Source organism: Corvus kubaryi, unplaced genomic scaffold (assembly GCF_017639235.1).
Source record: "Corvus kubaryi isolate FWS band 111438036 unplaced genomic scaffold, C.kubaryi_AGA036_p1.0 37241, whole genome shotgun sequence".
Lineage (NCBI taxonomy): Eukaryota > Metazoa > Chordata > Aves > Passeriformes > Corvidae > Corvus > Corvus kubaryi.
Window position 1 is genome coordinate 1,516,518 of NW_024581071.1, and position 21,107 is coordinate 1,537,624.

Sequence of the window (21,107 nt, forward strand, 5' to 3'; positions counted from 1 at the left end):
GGGGCCGGGCCATACTCACGTAGACGGGCAGCGGCCAGGGGTACACGCCGCTCTAGGATGGTGCGGGGCCGCCGCCGCCTCGTCCTCCAGCTGCCGACATGGGCGAGAGGCTGGAGCTGCGGCTGAAGTCGCCCGTGGGAGCCGAGCCCGCCGTGTACCCCTGGCCGCTGCCCGTCTACGTGAGTATGGCCCGGCCCCGCACCTGCCCCGCGCCCTGTCAGCGCCCCCGGCCCTGCCCTGGCCCTGGCACCCGCCGGGCGATCCCTCAGCGCCGGCCCTTCCCGGGATCCATCGGGATGATCGCCCCCCGTGCGGGAACCCCCCCAGAGCCCCGGCCCCGGGTGCCGCTGCTGCTCGCTTGGAAGTCAAATCCCCTATTTCATTTTATAATTGGTTGACTAAACCGAAGGGCGGGGAGGAGGAGGACTGGTTAATGAAAAGTTTTCGTGTTTTCCTCGCGCTGGGCTCGTGTAACCGGTTAATAACCGTTGCTGCTGCTGCGAGCGGGGTGGAATCCAGGGATTCTGGATGGGGGAATAGCTCTTAAATTATGGATGGCCTCGGGTGGTCGTGGGGACCCCCAGGACCAGCCGCAGAGTGGGAATAAACGGTGGCCAGCGGCAGTTGTGGGTCTGGAGGCAGCGCTGGTGTCGTGGGGCTGCTGCCAGTTCCCCTCCAGCCGTGCCCTTGGAGCTCCCCTTTTATTTATCCCGAGCAGAATTCAAGCCAGCCGCAATCCTCGTGCTTCCAAATAAAATGTCACTTGTCCTTGCTTAGCTACCGAGCGGCGTTTTTCCTTAACTTGCCTGACTTTCTCCCGAGCCCGGGCGAGCGATGTGTGACCTTGATAACAATGTCCATGTTCAAATTAGTGACAATCCCACGAGAGGCGAAAGGCTCCGGGAAGGGTATTTTTGGATGTGTGTAGGCTTCCTATCAACCCTTGAGCAATTTCTCTCCCTAACTGCGCGTAGCCCCTCGGAGCACAGTTTGCAAAGGCAAAACCTCTCTATATGTTTACTTGGCGCAGGCACTGTTGATTATTCCTGCGTTCCAGGCTGTGCTGTTGTACGTGAGCCGCTTCCCGGCGAGAACACGCTGGGACGGACAGGCTGGGGCAGCTGATACTGCTGATGTTGTTGCTCGCTTTGGCAATCGCTTGTGTGTGAGCGATTAGGAATATATCGCTCGTGGCAGGGGGAGACTGCTGCCTGCTCCTATCTGCCGCCTGCCTTTTGGGGCTGCTGCTCTAGCCGTGCCTTTCCAAAACATCCTCCATGCAGGCTGGCGTGCGGCTCCCGGCGTGTCTCCCAGCACACACTGGTTAAACGCAGCCTTTCCTGTTTGGGCAGCTCTGTCAGTGTTGGCGGGCGCGCGCTCTGCTCAAATTGTCAGAAACTGAAAGTACAAGCGATGACCGGGTTCGGTTTTCCTCGCCAAATATTAACTCGTGTTCCCCCCCGCCTCCACCCCGCTCCCCGAGCGGGTTGTGTGAAGCGGAGGTTAAAGATTACGCGGGATAGGGACTAATCTGGGATGGAGGGATGGTTTTATGTCTGTTCACAAAGATTCCTACAGCCTTAAAAACCGAAAAACCGAACCCCCCGCCCTTTATTTTAGGGGTGAAACGTGTGTTTTGCAGCATGGGAAGTAAGGATTTAGTTGCTTTGGGAAAACTTGAGCAGCTGTTTTTGAAAATGGCAGAATAAATAGAATTTCTTCTCAGTTAATCAGAAATGCTGCGGATGGTGGTGGGGGTGTGATCCCCGTGTGCTGAGAAATACCACAAACCCCAAACATCCTGCCATTAAACGGTCTGCTTGGCATTGCCAGCTTCTCCACAGTCATTCCCGAGTGGACGTTTCACCTGGGGCCGAGCAGCATCGCGCCCCGCAGCTCCGGGCAGCGGAGCGCGGCAGCGGCCACGGCGTGCCCGCACACACGCACGCCCCGGCGCTGGCCGCGGCTCCGGCTGAACCCTGGGGCTCTGCAAACAAATCCCTGTGTCCGTGGCAGCGCTTGGCCTGCTGACATCGTGCTCTGCTGAACTGCAGCCGCGCTTTCCCCGCGCTGGCGCGGCCCCGAGCTGCCGGGAGAGCTCGGCTCGCCTTGACGTAAGCAGAACATTTCTTAGTTTCACCGCTCGTGGTTCCGAGGAAGCAAGGTGGGATAGCTGAGGGCAGGGGAAAAAAAAAAGCACACCACGCTTCAAGGAGTTTTATTTAGCGGCGTTCTGGTTGCTTCCTGTTGTACGCTGTGAGATGTGTTTTCCGAGGAGAGCTGGAGGGAAAGGGGAAGGGAAGCTCACGGTCCTGGCTGGTTATTTTTGGCGAGAGCAGCAGCAGTGCCAGGGAGTCATCTTTCCCAACATCCGAGGCTCTGTAGTGTGAACCTGCTGCGTGCCCGGGCTCCGTGGTGTGATGTAACCCTGCCTTGAGTAACCTGGCTATTTTTATGCTCTTACTACATCTTAAATTAGCGGCGTCGGTGTTGCTGCGTAGAAGGCTGGTCTCTCCTATTAATGGACGCCTGAATTAATACCGTGGCTCTTTATTGCTGCGCTGCTGCTTATTTCGTGTATAATAGGAAAAGTGGGGTCTCTCCAGACTGCTGAGTCCGGATAATAGCCCGGCTGACAACCCGATGCTTGTTGGGATGCTAAAAGAGCCGGGGAGGCTGATGTGAAACATGTATTTCCCTCCGAGTCTAATTAGGGCCGTGGGAGGAGAGAGAGCGGCGGCGGTGGTGCAGCTCCAGCCTCCCACTGGCTTCCACACAAAACTGAAAGTGCGGCTCCTTCCGCCGCCTCAAAGGAAAGGCCACGGTGCCCTAATGAAGCCGTGGTGAGCCGTGCTGGCCGTGCCACACTGTGATGAGTAAGTTGAATAGTGCATGGTGAGTAATCTCTCCTCATGACTCACAAAATATTTTCTGATGTTGACCTCTGTTTTTGTGACTGCCCCGCTTAATCAGAGCTGAAGTGAGTGTGCTCTTTTGTGTGCTGGTTAACTCGTCGGCTCTCACGTACCTGCCCCACTTTTTGCCCGTGCCAGGTAGTCAAGAGACCAGGGATACGGTGTTAAAATTTTAATTTTGATACTAGGAAAGATACAGGCCTGGATAAAGGAAGTATTTGGGTGAGAGACTGGAGTTAATGGATCTAACTGGTCTTAAACAGGCTACTGCTGGTGGAGGATGGCATTTTCAGTCATACTTCAAGTATTGCTGAGCATAACTTGGTACTCATTACTTAGATCTGAAGGGTACAAGGGTTGAAGTCCCCTTGTGTAGTTTTAAGACTTGCAGGTATTTAGGTTTTTTTCCCCTAGAATTTTTCTTAAAATGATTCATTCTCTTGTCTCTTTTACTATAGTTAAATTTGAATATGGATTAGGTTTAAATGCGGAGGTTTTTCATTTTACCACAATAAGCTCTGCCTGATCTGTGAGGTGTCTCAGGTTGTACTTTGAACTCCTGACAAATTCCTGCTTAAGAGTCGCAGGCTGTTGTGTGTGCAGGAGGGAGAAAGGGGTGGGAGTGTTGTGGGGTGGATCAGCCCTACAGTCTGGTCTGGCAGGGTTCTGCTGATGTATCTGTGGCACCAGAGAGGGATTGCTTGCGCAGGGAGCTGAAGCAACAGGAAGTTCAGAGCTGCTGAGGCCAATAACTGTCCCCAAAATCGATGTTTGCTGGACTGCACCCTATTGCAGCGTAAGAGTTGTTGAATGTGGAAAAGCCTGTTTGCAGTCTGTCAAAGACAGGACACTGCTTCTTTCATCTCCTCTCCTCAAGGCTTGCACTGCTGGGGTTGGCAGAGTGATCACGGTGTCAGGGCTGAGCGGGAACAGGAGGCACAGCCAGGTGCTGAGGGAGGGCCTGCTTGTGCAGGGCTGTTGTGCCACCGTGTCCTTTACCCCCCACTGCCTGTGAGGACTTGCTGCCTGTCACGTTCAATAGGGTGCCAGTCCTTTCCACTTTCAGAATTCGACATCTGCCTGTGTTGCTCTGTCCCCTGCTGGGTGGCATTCCCATGGAAGGTGGCTGCAAGCATCCATGTGTGTCAGGTTGTTGTGGGTTGTGTTCCCCTCTCCCCCTTTGACTTGTACGGGCCAGGGGCTTGAGTTGTGACAGCACCTGGGAACTCCTCCTGCAGCCCCTGGGCATTCCAGTAGGGTTGTGCTCTGGGTATAGGATCACAGAATCATGGAATGGTTTGGCTTGGAAGGGACCTTAAAGCCCATCCAGTCCCACCCCCTTCCACTATCTCAGGCTGCTCCAAGCCCCATCCAACCTGGCCTTGGACACTTCCAGGGATGGGGAAGCCGCAGCTGCTCTGGGCACCTTGTGCCAGGGTCTCCCCACCTTCACAGCCAAGAATTTTTCTTCTGCCCTAGTTACCACATGGTAACACCATTTTTTGTCATCTACCAATTTTATTCTCTTCTTCCAGACTTTGACTCTGTCCCAGGAGGGGGCAGTCCTGGTTCTGCCGCTGTGCACATCTTTACAGGGTGAGGTGCCTCTGCCCTGAGCTGCTGGAGCTTAAACCTCAAAATAAGCACCTGTGATGAGAAGTCTGGCTTGAAAAATTAATTTATTTGTCTGTGTTCCTCCTCGTTGCTGCTGACTTTCCACTCAGCTGTGATGGCAAGAAAATTCTCATTTTCTAATTGAGTGTTGTCAGAGCATCACCCTGCACCTGGAGGTGTGTGTGACTGCTACTGGGAGTAGTGGGATACAAGCTTCTTACTACTGGATTTTGTTCAGGTGGGAGGGTGCAGAGTGTGGGTTTTGGTTTTTTTTCTCTCTCTCTACTGTCGTGATCGAGCTGATACCATTCTGTCACCAAAGGAATGTGCTGTGCAGGGAGACCTCAAGGGCAGGGAGTGTTAATGAAAATCACAGCCCCGTGGGGATTGTCACCTTTGGAATTAAAGATCAACGGTGGAGATGAATAACAAACCTTGTCTGAGAGTTTAATCCTCTTTTTTTTATGAGTGTCACTCAGCTTTCCCGGGAAGAGCTTCTGCGATGCCTGGCTTTGACTTCCCAGGCAGCGAGGCAGGTGTGGGAGCATTGGGTGCCATAGAATGGTGCCGTAGATGAATTTGAGAAGGACCTAAATAGGAGCTAAATTGTTCGCTTGGGGCTGGAGCTGCCCTGCTGCTGAGGGTGGTCCTGTGCATCCTGCCCTCGGCCACAGATCCATCCCGTCCTTATTCCATACCCCACTGCTCTCCTGTGGGATGAGCTGATGGAAAACACGTTTTGCACGTGCTCCCGGCTTTTCCCTAGGATCAGGCCGTGCTGGAGGGGGAAGGTGAAGCCCCCCTGATCCTCCCTGCGGGTGGGAGCCTTGCTGCCTGTGGAGCTGTGTGTGGGGCGGCTCTGGGAACGGGATCGCTGGAAATATCTGGGCTGGAAAAAAATGTTGCAGTGTTTTCAGAGGCGGCCCCCCCGCCCCGCTCTGTGAAATGTGAGTCAGGGCCTGCCCGGGGCAGGCGGCCCTACAAAGGAGGCAGAGGAGGAAACTGTTGCTCTGCCTTTGCCAGGCAAAAACCTCCTCACCCCCTGAGTAATCGCCCAGAAATTCGGCAGCCGAGGCTGAGTTCGGGGGGGTTTCCCCCCGCTGGTGTTGATGCAGCTTGTTGGGAAATGCTTGTGAGGATGACTAATCACTTAGAGAAGCTTCTCTGGTGAGGGAAAGGTTTGAAAACTCAGCACAGTTCCGATTTCTCAGCACCTCTCTCTCTGCCTGCCCTCCCCGGTTGTAAAACCACCTGGAGTGGGGAGAGAGAGCAGCGTAAAACTGGGAAATACTGACTCCGTCATTTCAAAAGCACTTGGGTTTCTCTACTGCCCAGCAGATCACAGAGTTGGCGCAGTTACATCATTCTTTTCTGTCCTTTTCCCCAGTGCCAGGGGGACTCAGGGATGTGCTCTTGGGGGGCAGGTGAGCCCTACGGCGTTAATTGTGCAGCACGTGGGCAGCACAGAAGAGCAGTTTCCTTCTGGGCTTTACCCTTTGAAGTAGAACTTGCCCTGAGTGACAATCGGTGCTTGTTCAGTTCTCAGACTCCTTTTGTTCCAGGCTCTGACCCGTTGGATACAAGATAAATCATGAGTTCAGTTAACAGACATTTTTTCCCCAGTATTTCTGTAAGAAAAGTGAAAGTTGGTCTCTTGTCTTGCATCTTAAGACCCCACTAGTATTTATTTTTTTAAATGTAACTGATTTATCTGAAAGGGAACTGTTGAAAGACAGAGTAGCTGTCCAAGATTGCTCATTTTCCCCCTTTCATTCATCAGCAGATGAGTGAGGATTAATGTTCCTGTCCCAGCCAAAGTTCCGTCTCAGGCAATTCAAATTTATCTACCTAAAAATTCACCCATCAGCTCCAGTTGGACACAGCACTGAAAGCTTTCAGTGTGCTAGGGGAAATCCATGCCCCCACATGCAGCTCCAGCTCTTGTCCTTCGTGGCAGCCTTATTATATATGGAGATGATTATCCTTTCAAGTCTCAGATACGGGACTGAATTGTGTTGCCTCTGGGAATTTAGGCAAAATATCTTACCTCTTGGTATGTGAGATTTATGGGGGATTTAATCACCCTTCTCCCCAGACATCCATATGTCTACTTTTGTACTCTTCCTTCTTTCTTTTCCCCCTTTCACATTGACTTGCTTTTTTTCTTCCTGCTTTGAGTTAACCTTTAACTGTCTGATTAAAGTTCTGCACTACAATGATCAACACAAGGACCAGAGGTGGGGTGAATTTCTTTTGTCCCTTATAGTGTCTTTTGTCACAGATTGATAAAGTGTCTCAACATATTTTTACTTTAATTATTTTCTCCTTCCTAACAGAAGGATCCACAGAAGGAGGAAAGTTTAATGTTAGGAATTGTGAACATATTTACTTTCATGGTAATTATTAAAGACAAAACTAACTCTGAAGAGGAACAAGAAATAAAACTGAATAGGAAAGTTGGCCACATGCTGCTATAGCTATCAAATAAAGTAGGGACTATTTTTAGAGCATAGGAAGAGGGTGAGTATATTTTACAGCAGGAAATGATGGTTTCGTAGATCAGAGCAGATCTGTGAGTAACGAAAAAGTTCCTGTTCAGAGTATTTTGGTTTGTTTCATTTCATGAGTGAATGAGAGTTTTCTAAAAATTTGCTGAAAGAACTTTGTAGTGTTGGATGAAAAATCTAAGATAAATGAAACATTGGAAAACTTAGCCAAACCAAACATTACAGAAAGTTCTGAATAAGTTTCTTAGTAAAAAATTGATGGGTTTTAATACTGTTTCTTTGTTATTTTCTGTGTACTGTAAAGGGCAGTTTCCTGAGGTTTTGGCATTAATGTGTCATTTACTTCTTGGAGCTCAGCAATATTATTAATTTTGACACTTGTAAAATTTTAACAACTGTGAGCTTTTGAGGCTTCTCTTCCATTCCTCAGCTGGATTCCCACTGGGTTGCAGGTGGTTCCCTCTGGTTCCCGTATCTGTTGGCAACAAGACCTGGGAGATCAGGTGCTGGCTCAGGGTGGCCTCTTGACCCTCTGGAGCTGGGCTTGGAGTCTTTGTGGATCTTACCTTGGCTTCTATCCCTGCTCACAACAGCAAACAGTCATTTGTAATTCTGTATTCTGTGAAGAATACATTGTAATATTGTAGGGTCATTTAAAAGTCTTTAAAAGCTCGTGGAAATGGTTGGTGGCTGGAAGTTGATGTCTGCTGTTCAGAACCTCCACTGAACGACTGCTCTGCTCCACAAGTTGAAGCTTCTGAAGGAAAACCCATATCTATTGGGGTTTTTTTGTACCTAAGAAAGCACCTTTCTTTAGGAGCCCAGTGGGCTTCAGAACAAGTACAAGGTTTTATTGCTGACTTCTGTTATGTGGAATATTTATGCGTCTTTAATAGGAGCAGAATTTCTGAGCTGTCCAAGACTGAGTTGTCTTTACAGAATATAAAGCGGTTCTTTAAGCTGTTGTTGTCTCACCAGTTTTCCCTGCAGGAGACAGGGCTCAGGTTGTGCCATGAGCTTCCTTCCAGCACCCACCGAGGGTGTGGGAAGACCCTGGGCTCGAGAAGGACACGGTGGCTGCTTCCAGCACCAGGGATTTTGGGACTCTGTGTTCATTTCTTCCCTTGGGTTCCATGTGAAGGTTTGTTTCTGGCAGTGTGGGTGATCAGAGGTGTCTTGTGCTCCCTTGTACCTGCACAGGTGGGGTGTTCCCCTGCTAGCACAGGCCATGGCTCCTGGGGAGGTGCAGGTTTGCAGCTGGAACATCTGCAGGTAGAAATGACTCTTGTCATCTCTGCCTGCTTGTGCCTGAGCTGCCCTCACCCTTGGAACAGTGTTTGTGAACTGGTCTGGTTGGAAGGGAACTGAGCCAAAACTCCACAAGGGTTTAGTTTTAGCTGAGGCCTCCCCTCCCTTTGCTGTGTGTAAGCAAGAGGTGACTTTTGGGGAAGTGGTGACAGGGCAGGTGGCTGGATGGGGTTAAACTGTCTGTGAAATGGTGGCAGGGCTGGCTTCCTCTGCTCCAGGGAGTGAAAGCCCAGCAGTTCCCTCTGTCCCACAAGAAGCAGTCCTGGGTTCTTGTGCACGTGCGCATGGGATCACCGCAGCACCTGCCCACTGCCTCCAGCTGCCCTGGTGTGGGCAGGGTGTGTCACTGCCTAAAACTCGCCTGGGAGGGCAGAAGGACACACCAGTGAATTGCTGTTTTACCAAAGTAGTTGCATTCCCCAATATATTCAAACATCAACATTATTTTTAACTGGCTTTTTTTTGCATAGTAGAATTACTTCTTTTGTCTGGCTTAGCTGGGGAAGCTCATCCTGCCGTGACTGTCCTGTGTGCCTGTAACACTCCTGCAGGCAGACTGCATGTTAATGGATTTACACAGCCCCTTCGCACGTACCAGGGGAACCATTCCCTCCTGCATCTGTGCAGTGTCCGTAGCAACAGTTGGAATTGCTGTGTGGAAAGGCAAACCCGTCTTACTGTGGCTGAAGTAGCGGCAGTGGAAGTGCAATCCCTGTTGCTAAATGATTATCCAGAGCAGTTTGGATCTTCTTTTCCAATGCTTATTTCCTTTGTTAGTTTATTTTGGATCTTGGGCCAACCTTTTCTTTTGTTTAAATGTCCTTATGAAGCCGTTAAGGAGGCCATAGTGACCACCATGGTTTCCATTTGGTTTTGTGCGGCAGTAACTTAGAAACTACTGAAGCTGCCTCCTGCTGTGTGGGAGATGGACTTCCAAATGCAGTCTTGGGAGCTCTTCCTTCCTTTGTCTTTACTTCTCTGAAACTGGGAGGAAAAGTATGGACACAAGGTGTTCTCTGCAGGACATCTCTTTTTATACATTCTAATATAAATGTATTCTTGTGAATGTCCTTGTGCTTTCTTGATTAAGGGAATGACAGTAATTGGGTGGTTCAGAGGAGACTTTTGGTCCTTGTCTCTCTTGGTAAGAAAACTTGTGCTTTGGTTGTTGCTATGGAAGCTAAAACGGCACAGTCTTGATTTGGGATAAAATCTGGTAATATTAAACTGAGTCTTGCTATCCAGTATGGAATACTGCATGGAGCAGGCTTTCCCTTTCCCTTACTCAAGGTTTAACTGGCATTTGAACACAAGGAAAACTCCTTAAAATGCAAAGTGATGGAAGGCAGAGCTGGCAGGACATGGAGCCCGAGATCCTCCCTTTATTGAGCGGCTCCTGGCTGCTGCAGCAGCTGGAAGTGCTTTGGCTTTGGCTTTTCACTGACTCCTGTGACTCCTGTGTTCAGGTGTGTTGGCTGTGGATGTGCTCTGGACAGGGGGACTGTGCTGGTGGGTCTCTCTAGGCGGGTTAAGTGAAATTAACCCTGTGGGAGGAGGAGCACAAGCTTCTGAGAGGCTAAAGTCCCTGGTTTGTGAGGGCATCTGTGTGCCACGCAGAATGCTGGTTCTTTCCTGGCTGCCAGGGAAGCTGCAGCGGCTCACGTTGCCTTTCCTGGTGTCCAGAGAAACCCTTATCATCCTTCCCAGATGGAGGGAAGCGAGGGGCTTGAAAGAGGCACTTGTCCCACCAGCCTTCTGCAAGATTGATTGGCTTTTCCTAATCCATCTTTTTGATCTCTGCTAACCATCTTGTCTGCAGCTGTAACATCCTCTCCTTTGGATTTATGGACTGCTGCCTGGGGAGAGAGAGCTGCCACTGCAGGCAACCAAGCTGTTGTTTAAACCCAGGGGCTGGTGGGACTGACCTCTTTTGTTTTGCGAGTTAAACGGGTCGTATGGAGATCAGAATTTGGCAAATCCAAATGACTTCTGTTAATCCATGAGTGGTGTCCGTGTTCAGGACTTGGGAGGAGCTGGTGTTACATTGGAGAGCTGGAAATGTATCTAGACAGGGTCATTAAAAGGTACACAAGTGTTGCCATTGATTTATTTGTAACCGGCTTGTTTCAGCTTTGGTTTTCACACATCTGCTGGACAGGGGAAAGCTGTAGGAGATCTGTCCCTCCTGCTCTGCCCCTGCGTGACCACAGCTGCTTTTCACACTTCTGAAGAGCTGCTTTGGTCATCTGGCCTGTTTTTGGGGGAGGAAGCGTGGTCTGGTGTGTCAGAACTGTCTCTGAAAGGGCAGGGGTTGCTTTGGTGGGGGACAGTTTAGTCTGGGCTATGCCCAGAAATGTTCCTATGAACAGGAGATAAGGGGTTGTAAAGGTTTGTGTGTGGTGCTGGGAGAGTGAAAGATTGAGGGGGCCTGAGCTGTAGTTCCTTTTTTTCTTGCAAGAACTTATCCAGGTTTTAAAACCATTTGTTTGCTGCTCAGGTCTGCAGGCTTTTTGGGCTACCTTTTTACTGTGTAGACGATCAGATCTCACAAAGATCCCACTTTCATAGGATCATGAAATCCCAGATATGGGTTGGAAGGGACCATAAATTCATCCAGTTGCACCCCCTGCCATGGGCAGGGACACCTTCCACCATCCCAGGTTGCTCCAAGCCCTGTCCAGTCTGGATGAGGCCTAACTTGACATGTGGTGAGATGAAGTTTAGAAAAATACGGTGTTCACCCCCAAGCTCCAACTTAGGCTTACCTCAAGGCTAAGCACAGTTTCATAAGAAGAACCCAAATAAAAAAAAGATGCAAATTTGGAAGGGCTCTGGGGTGGTGTTTCTTGCTCCAGGCAGTGCTGGCTGCCCAGTTTAACTGAACAAGTTCTTTGCGTTTGAGGATGGAAATCAGAACATTTAAAACTGTTCCTTTAGGTTATAGATTCACTTTAGACTATGGATTGTTGCACTGAGGGATAACTGTCCTGTACAAACACACCCAGGAGTCTGGGATATGGTACTGGAACACAGAATTAATCAAAATCTTGCCATTTAAGTATGTTAAGGGATGTTAACTTGAAAAATTGATGTAACCAAAGCAGCCACACCTGGAGGAGGAGTGTAGGGCTTTGTGTTCAGGGGGAATTACAAACCTTTCCAACAGCCAGCTTGTGGCAAAAATGTTGCAAACTCTAATTTATACCTGACCTTGCTCTTGTAGACTGTTCTGTAGAAATGGCTGATTTAGCTGCTTTTATTAGGAATTTGGTGCTTTGTAGAACAAAGTTGTGCACAGATAACTGAGCTGTGGCTGCTGCTGATCCTGTCATGCACACCGTGGTCTCTGTATTTATAATGTGTGCTATTGGGGCTGCTTTAGTTTTCTCACCCCGGTGGCAGAGTAAGAGCTGTGAGTGCTGCTGAGTCCTGGAATAACCTCAGGTGGAAGGGAACCACCAGGATCATCAGTGCAGCCCCTGGCCCTGCACAGACACCCCAACAACCCCAGCCTGGGCATCCCTGAGAGCGCTGTCCAAACGCTCCTGCAGCTCTGGCAGCCTCGGGGCTGGGCCCATTCCCTGGGGAGCCTGGGGAGTGCCCAGCACCTGAGTTCTACTCATATTGGTGATTTTTAAATTTGGGTTAACAAACAAAAGAGTGTGATTATAGAAAAGGATAATGATTGCTTCAACATAGATATTTGGAAGGAGCTTTTGGGCAGTGTCTTATTTGGCTTTTAAATCACATATTAGGGCTTCTCGTATCTGCAAGATACAGAAGGTCTTTTTTATGAGGAGGTGAAGGAAAAGATTGAACTCTTAAAATTTGCTCTGTGGTCCAACCTCCATGGCCTGAAGGGTGACAGGAGTTGGTGTCTGTAGGAGGATGCAGCCCTGTGTTTGTGGGACAGGAGCTGTGTGTGCTGGGGCCACTGGTGTGCTCAGAGTTACAGCAGTGGGGGTGTGTTGCTGGCTCCAAACTCCTGTGCTCAGAGGTGTAGGAACATGTGGATGAAGAAACCTGTTGTAAGAATCAGAACTATGAAGCTGTTGAGTCCTGCTGGCTGGAACTGTGCTCCACTGTTTTCCATAGAATGTTGGATTCTCTTTGAAGTGACTTTTGAGAAAGTGTCTGCTTTCTTTCTGTTACTTTTTCCAATGAAATATCTTGGCAAAAACGATTGAACTTTCTCTGAGAACTCACGTTTCAATTTAAAATTCAGCATTTAGGTTGAAGACCAGAACTCTGAAAGTTCAGCTGGAGAGGGTTGGCTGCAACAACTCAATGTGTGTTTAGGTTGGGTTTGTTTAAAACTTGTTGAGAAGAGCTTTGGGCAGTCTCAAAAATTACTGCAGACTGTAACTCTTTACTTTAAATACTTTCCACATTAAAGAGATAAGGGTGATTGTGAAAAGCTTCCATTTATGTGGCTCAGAAGATTCCAAGGGCCTCTCAGATGACATAAATACAGGAACATTGGAAAGTACATCCAGGCCAGGAGCAGCACGTAGTGTGCTCCATCCCCTCCAGCGCAGGGAGGAGGGAGGGAGAGCAGCCTGGAGCACGAGGAGGGTGAATGGAGCTGCTCTTTGTGACAGAGAGCACCGTGGTGCCATCATCTTGTGACTGGGAACAGAACACAGAGGCTGCTTGAGCCTCGGCCAAAAGGCTTCTGCACATGGGATTCCAGGATTGATGGAGTCTGTGGGAGGCTCTTCCCCAGGAGGTGCCACTGCCAAAGCCCTGTGGGTGTCACAGTCCAGCACGACACACGAGCACAGCCTGCCTGCAACCTGAGTCATGGGCACTGCTGCTGGGAAAAATAATATAAAACACCTGAACTGAGCCAAAAAACCCAAACTCAAAGCCATGGCTGAATTGGAGAAGCTTCAGGGCACCTTTGGGGGTGCAGGGTTGGCTGTTGGCTGAGCAGGGTGAGGTTGGTCAGGCTGCTGGTGCTGCAGCAGAGCCATCAGGAATCACCATCCATCCTCCCAAGCTGCTGGATTCAGTGTTCCTCCCCTGGGCTGTGAGGGATCCGGGTTAAAGCTGCTGCTCCGAGCTCTGCTGTGTGGCTCACCTGAACCACTGCATCTGCTTGGGATGCTGGTGGCAGAGGCTGGAGCAGGGCCAGGAAATTGGGAAGTTTGGAAGGCTGATGGCAGAGGTTGGCTGGAGCAGGATCAGGAATCTGGGGGGTTTAGAAGGCCCATGGCAGAGGCTGGAGCTGGGTGAGGATTTGGGGGATTTCTATTCCATTTGCCTTTTGGTTGCCTCAGACTCCCCATCAGGGCTGTAACCTGAACACAGATGTGATGCCTGCTGCTGCTCAGTGTCTTTTCTGATTAAATCATACAACCCTAATGATGAAATGGGGCCGGAAGTTTCTCTAAGAAAAGGGAAGCTGCTCTGTATTCCCTTCAGATCTGTTTCCCTGCTTCCCTCAATCTTCCACAGCCAGCTCTGCTTTGAAGAAATGCATGAGATCTTACTGGATTTTGTTTGCAAGACTTGACTGAGACCTTGGGAGCTTCTCTGCTCAGCCAAGGTCTGTTAGAGAGCAAAGTGAGCTTGGAAAGTGTTTCAGCACGGGAAGTTCAGCAGCAGTAGATGTGGAACTGGTTTGGATTTCATTATTCCTAGTCAATGTCACAAACTAAGCTCAAAGGCCCCTTCTGCCTGGAGTTTCCACGCGAGGTTGTGCAAAGTCACTTAAATCAGCTGATCTGTAGTTGTAGATGTCAATTGTGATTTATTATTATTATTTTTTAAATTTACTTTTTTACTTTTTAACCCATGACAAAAGAATCTGTTAATCAGGCAATTTTTGTCACTTATGGGGGTGTTTCCACGAAGGCCTGTAGGACAAGGAGTCTCTCATGTGCTCTGCTCACAGTGCCAGTGCCCAGCCCCAGCAGTGGGGAATGGAACTTCCTCCCAGGAAATGGTTATGGCAGAATAAGCCTGAATTCAGTTTTCCAGTATAATGTGCTTATGTTGGTAAAGCAAATTCTGACTCTGCAGGAACACAGTTTATTGGGAGAGCTGGATCAGCCCAGGGGAGCTCTGCTGGGATAATTCTGCATGGAGTGAAACATGAACATTTCTGGGGGATGTTTATGGATGAGCTGCTGTCCGGGGTTATTCTTACACTTGGCAGATAAGAAATGAGAAGAAAGAGAAGTTCTCCTCCCTGCTTGTGCCCTCCTTTCAGTGCACAGAGAAGAGAGGAGAGAACACACTCTCTTTTATTTGTGCACTGAGAGGCAGGAGCAGGTTTTAGTTTGGTTGCTTCCCTGGTTTCTAGGCCAAGATTTAGCAGAAAAATTACCTGACATTCCTGGGAGACTGTTTATGGATGCTGCTGTTTTCTGTAGGGTTTGGGCTGTCCCAGCCCAGGAGACTGGAGGAAACAGCCCCAGATCTGCTCTGTGATGTTCGGGGTGCTCGTGTGGCAGCAGCGAGTTGTTAAATGTGGCCAAGGCAATGCTCAGCTCCAGGCTCTGTGTGTTCCATCCCAAGTGTCCTGGCTACTGTTGTTGGCTGGTTTTCCTTCTCCATGCTGTAACTGGAATGATTTGGTTTTCTTGGCTTAGTCTTCCGTGTGACTTCTAGATTTGGGGTTAACTTTTTGTCATCTGAAAAGAAGAGCTTTTTCTTGTAAAATAATGTGTCTCATAGCTGTAGTACAGGATCCTGGACTGGTTTGGGTTGGAAAGGACCTTAAATATTGCTTAGTTCCATCTCCCACCGTCCCAGGTTGCTCCAAGCCCCAATGTCCAGCCTGGCCTTGGGCACTGCCAGGGATCCAGGGGCAGCCCCAGCTGCTCTGGGCACCCCGTGCCAGGGCCTGCCCACCTTCCCAGGGAACAATTCCTTCCCAAGATCCCATCTATCCCTGCCTTCTGGCACTGGGAAGCCATTCTCCCATGTCCTGTCACTGACTCCACCTATTAAAATTTCTTCTCCCTCCTGTTTATAAGCCCCTTTAAGGCAATGGAAGGATGACAGACCTCAGAAATTCTTGCCTGTCTGTCTGTCCTGAGATATTTAACCAGGTATCCAAAGGGCTGTGTACAAATTTCTTGGAATGAGAACGTTTGCAGGCCTGGCTGATCCCAAGTGCATGAACTGGTTATACAAGGGGAAAATGTGTTTCCTCCTGAAAATAGGAAAGCTGAGATACTGATGGAAAATGCTGCCATTTGACTCAGATCATGTCTTTCCATGTCTTGAAAATGACATAATCCAGCCACTTTCTGTCATCAACCATCAGTGGTTTCCTTCTTTGCTTCCTTCCCCTGCCCCCAGTGCTCTGCTTTGTTACCTGGCCCTGCCCTTTGCTACAGAATTTCCCCTGATAGCTCTACAGAAATGACATTTCTGCAGCACAAGGCAAGGGAAATGATTTGAGGGAGCCTTTGCACTTGTAACTCTGGACAGGCCCTAGAAATGAGAATCCTAATTAAAAGGTCAAAGCCACTTCCAGAAGCGAATGTCAAAATATAACCCCAGCTTTGTGCAGATGGACTCCGGTAACTAAGGCTTCACAAGCTGGATACAACCATGTGTGTAAGGAACTCCTGTGGCTTCCCTAAAATAGAATTTTTTTGGTAGAATGGTGCATATAAATGCAGCTCCAAGGGCTTTTTTAAGGATGAATTTGTAATAACTTGCTAAACCCACTTGTGCTTCTGTTGCTCCTGAGTTAAACTCCCAAATGGAATCAGCAAACCTGTGTGTCTCACCCTGGTGTGGATGTGTGATGCTCAAGGTTTGGCGTGTTTTGGGTTTCTGTTCATGAGCAGGGCTGCATATCCTGGCCTTTCTCTGTGTGCTCTGAGGGTGTTTTTCCTGCTCTGACATCCGCTCCCACTGTTTATTGGATGCTTTATTTCAGAAAGCCATTCCTTGTGCTAGAATCTCTCTGCCCATCTGGAGCTGGGAGCCTGTGCCAGCTGCTGGGCCAAGGGAATCAGCTGTTCATTGGGAGCTTGCAGTCGAGTACCTGCTGCATCCCAACAATCCCCAAAGGCTTCGCTCGCATCATCCCCAGCCACGCAGTCCCTGACTGCAGGGAGTGACAAAGAAATAAGGAGAACGACAGTTCCTTCATGTCAACCAGAAACACTTGAAAAAATTATTTCCTTAAGGCTTGTTTTTTCTTAGAGGGCTCATTTTGATGGCTTTAATGGGTGGAATTCAAAGACTCCTTTCCCAGTATGCTTGGCACCTGTATCCTTAAAAATACTGTGATTCCTGTACACTCCTGACAAACAGCACCTGATGTGTCTTTTTTTTTAAATTTTATTTCAGGACAAACACCACGATGCTGCTCATGAAATTATTGAGACAATTCGGTAAGTGCTGGTGCTGGGACCCTTCCTGTGCCTCACTGCAGCTCTGGGAAGGAGTGTCTGGAGCCAGGACACGCAGGAGGGCAGCAGTTAACATTTAGCAGCTCTGAGTTATTTTCTAAGCTGAATTTGTTGCAATACAGAGCTCCCTGCCAAATAGATTTTGTTTTATCTTGCCTGTTCCATTCTGTTTTGAGCAGAGTTAAAAATGAGTGCTAGTGTTCAGCTTTAACACTTGTGGCAGTTCGTATTTGAGCTGTGGACAAACAAGGTTAAGGAAACATCCTTGGCTTGATGTTACATCCTGATCTTGCCTCTGCCCACCCTCTCTGTTTCCCCTGTTGCTGTGATCTTGCAGCATTTGGGTTGTTTGGCAATGATCTCCCTGTAGCATTCCTCTTAATCCTGCTGATGGAGTTGGAACAGCGTGGGGAAAATGGGAGGATAAAGGTGAAAGACAACTGTGAGGAGCAGGAAGTCAGAGGATTTCCCAACACGGGCTGTCAGGACGTGACTTGCTGTTATTTCAGCAGGATTAGGGGGGGACTTGCCAAAGAACAACTTTTAATAAATGCTACATGAATTCCCCAAACACCTGAGGGATGAGTTATCCCCATTACAAAGCTGTTCTTGTTAACTGTTTTAGATCCTTACAGGCTGCCCTTGGCTCAGCTCAGGGCTGTATCTGCAGCATGTTTTAATGCTTAGCTGGTGCAGATACAGGTGAGGTACGAGGTGTTGTACCTGCAGAACCCCCTGAGCTCACAATTTGGTCACATATGGCAAAGGAAAAGGTAGCAGTGAGCCTTGTGTGCTCCCAGTGTGAGTGTGAGAGAGCCAAGTGCTTGATAGCATCACTCACATGCACAAAGTCAGGGCATTTCCCATGGTCAGGAGTGGCAGAGGATGTGGAATGGGGCTGGAGCTGAAAATCTTTCTCCTAAAGGAGTTTCTTTCCTATCTACAGAACCCTGCCACAAAACACTGCTGCCAGCTTGCCTGGACTGGTGGGGATAAGATCCTGTGCCCTGGGATCCTGTGGCATCATTTGTCAGTGGGGATGGAGAAGGCCCTTTCCAAGGGGTTCAGAGGGAGCTTGGGCTGGAGGGGGTGGCTGGAGCTGTTGGTGCTTTCTGTGCTGGAGGCAAAGCAAAACTGTCTTAGGAAGCAGTTGGGTCAAATAATGTTTCACAACTGTGTTTTAGGCAAGACTGGAGTGAACTCAGTGTCAGAAGCTCTCGTGCTGCCTTTGCCTTGTGCAAAGTGATGTTGTGAAAGTGGTGGGTGAGAGAATGCAAGGAAGCCTTTATCTCATCAGGCAGTGGAATCATGGAATATCCCAGGCTGGAAGGGACACAGGGATCAAGCTGCTGGTAGGCAGCTGTTGACTGCCTGTTGCTGTGATTTAAGAGTACAAAGTTTGCAGGGAGAGCCCTGATGCTTTTAGGGGAGATGAGAGATACCAAAGGAGAGTCAGCCATACATGTCCAAGTTCTGGTTTTCACTGGCCAGTGTCGTTATTTACCATGTGTGAATCAGCCAGAAGGAACAGAACTGTTGGCTCTTTAGTCATTATTATTATTTTTTTCCCTACCATTTTAATAGTGAAGAATGGAGCAAGGTTCATGAGGAAGAAATTCTGCGATTCCTCTTGGAATTCGTCCTGTGATGTGGGGCTTTTTGATGCTGACAGTGCTCTCCAATTTGATATTTGTGGAGGAAAGTGTGTGCAGAGCTTCTGTGGCTTTTAAATTGCCTTTGAAGGGAATCAATCTTCCTCCATTCCACAAGTGAAGCTCTCTCCTGTGAGCTGCCATTGTTGGATGCACTGCAAGTGGGCACATGCTTTCCCTTTCTCAACATACAGGGCTGTGTTCATTCAGAGTATCAAAGGGGTCTTTTATCAAAAGAACTTCGAAAAATCGGGTTTGGTTGGGTGTGTAAGGTTTAAGAGCAGTTTAGGCACTCCCCGGAGGAGAATATCCTGGCACTGAGTGGTTGGTGACAGGGTTTTTAGGCTGCTGTGGGAAATGTCTTCTCCACATTTCGCTTTGTCAAAGCTTCCTGCAGCCTCAGAATTCTTTGGAAATGCTGCACTTCTGCATTTTATGTTAGATTAACATCAGCCATGACTTTGAGTATTTTAGACACGTGGAATACATTTATCACCTCATTTTGAAGCTTTATGCTCCTGCCAGTGTCTACAGGCATCTTGCTGTTTATTCAGTACAAATGTGAACTGTTGCAGTTTTCCATGATGTCTGCCTTATTCCTGGCCGTATTGTGAGCTCCCAGGGCTGCTGCAGTATCCTCTCTTCATGTAAAGTAGCCCAGAATTGAGACAAATGACCTTATTACTCTTAATTGGCAATACCTCTCATCATTATTTCTTCTCTCCTTCCAGGTGGGTCTGTGAAGAAATCCCAGATCTCAAGCTTGCCATGGAAAACTATGTTTTAATTGACTATGATACAAAAAGGTGAGAGGAATGTTTTTGTTCCCAGCAGGAGTTCAGGCCAGCACGGGGTGTAGTGAACCCGTGTGTAACTGGTTATTCTTAGACACTACCAGCCGAAGTTTTCTCTCAGAACTGGCTTCAGGCTCTGCCGGAGTTATTTTGGTAGGAAATGTGTAACAGCAACATTGGCAAAGGCAGTTGGATTAAGGACATAATTGGAAACTCCACACAGCTCAAGTGCAGCTCTGCTGTACGTTGAATTACTCACTGTGAAACAATGATCGGTATCTGCGCCCTTGGAGTGCGGCCAGGGTAGGAATCTCAATGGCAGAGAGGTTTCTGCTCCTGTAGTAACCAGGAACTCCTGTTCACAACAGGGCACCACAGAGCTCTGTCAGTGGGAGGTGCACCTTCCCCTCCCTCCCCTTCCTGCTGGGTGGGGGCTGAATTAAAAGGTGACATTCCCAGGGGTGTTGTGGGCAGTACAGGGGTTCTGAGGTGCCTCAGTTACATGGGAATTCATAGCCACGAGCTGTTCTAAATGAATGTCTGTTATGGGACATTCCCCTCTGGGCTGGGAGAGGCAGATCCTGACCTGTGGTGTGTCTGTGGAAGGTTTGAGGTTCTGTGCATGGACTTGGCTCTACTGAGACTGGGAAAAGAGGTAATGCTCAAGCTGCAGTTTACAGAAACCTCCTTAGTTGCCTTCATGGGAAATACTGAATTTATCCAAGTCCACAGAATGATTGAACTGTTAGAACAAAGTTTACAGATGAAGCTGCATTGCTCTGAGTAGAATCACAGAATATCCTGAGCTGAATCCCACAGGGATCATCAGTGCAGCCCCTGGCCCTGCACAGACACCCCAACAACCCCAGCCTGGGCATCCCTGAGAGCGCTGTCCAAACGCTCCTGCAGCTCTGGCAGCCTCGGGGCCGGGCCCATTCCCTGGGGAGCCTGGGCAGTGCCCAGCAGCCTTGGGGGCAGGAGCTTCTTCTCAATATCCAACCTAAACCTCCCAAGCACCGGATACTTCTGTCAGGATCTGCTTAAGGTATTGCTTCCTCTTCTCTCAATTTTCAGTTGTTTAATTGCAAGACTTGTTAGTCCCTCTCTTTCTTCTGGAAAATTCAAAAGGAGCAATCAGGGTCAAGCATCCCTTGTCATTAAAATCCATTAGTTTGGATTTGTGGATTACTCACAGTGCTGTAATTTTGTGGTTCTGGCACCCTCACTGGGTTTGTTTCACTGGGGACCACTGGTGTGGTTGGCAGAAATGCTGAATAAAAGTGAAACCCCTCTGTTCCCCAAAGTCACTCCCTACCACCTTCCTGCAGCTTTTCAAGGAAGTAATGAACTGGAATTTTGGGTTTTTTTCAGTCTTTTATCTTCCTTTGAAAAAAATTGTCAAAAAACTCACTGGCAGCAGATGGGCTGAGCCAAGGATGTGAAGGAGAAGCAGCAGGTTATGGAAACGCAGACAAACCCTGCTGCAGCCTCTTGCTTTTCCCAGCGTGCAAACAGGCACAGGCAGGTGGAAGCTTGGAATGGAATGGGCAGAACTCATGGGAGAGGTGTCCTGGCCAGTGTAGTGACCTTGAGGATCACAAGAGACTGAAGTGTCCCTTCTGATGTCCCCTGGTCCCCCCATCCCATCCCAGCTTTGGGAATGCCCATGGTTTATGATGTCAGTCCTGTAACTCCTTGTATTGTTTTTGCTGCTGCTTTGTGGGTTTGATTACGTAACAATTGATGTTCCCAGGAATATCCTTTATTTCCTGGCCTGAGATGAATTGATTTAATCCTCTCAGTTTGTGTCATTAAGGTATCTGCCTGGGCTGACCATAATCCCAGCCAGCCCATGGAGCAATCCCCAGGCTTTCCTGGTGGGTGATAGTTTGGGCTGTGTCCTGGCCCTGGCTGCATTTTCAGTCCCAGAGTGAGT

The 21,107-nt window shown here is 48.8% G+C and overlaps 1 protein-coding gene across 7 annotated transcripts in view; it reads left to right on the forward strand.

The window, feature by feature from the left end:
- Positions 1-52: 52 nt before the first annotated feature.
- DOT1L (DOT1 like histone lysine methyltransferase) overlaps positions 53-21,107 on the forward strand; it is a 75,886-nt gene continuing 54,831 nt past the window's right edge. For 6 of the 7 annotated variants that reach the window (XM_042023335.1, XM_042023341.1, XM_042023334.1 and 3 more), the window contains exons 1-3: positions 53-179; positions 16,664-16,707; positions 19,109-19,183. In XM_042023335.1, coding sequence (XP_041879269.1) covers positions 99-179; positions 16,664-16,707; positions 19,109-19,183 — 200 coding nt within the window. In that variant the 5' untranslated portion in view covers positions 53-98. Of the gene's footprint in view, positions 180-2,781; positions 2,896-16,663; positions 16,708-19,108; positions 19,184-21,107 lie in introns of those variants that run through there. The other variant, XM_042023336.1, reaches the window with a different exon arrangement.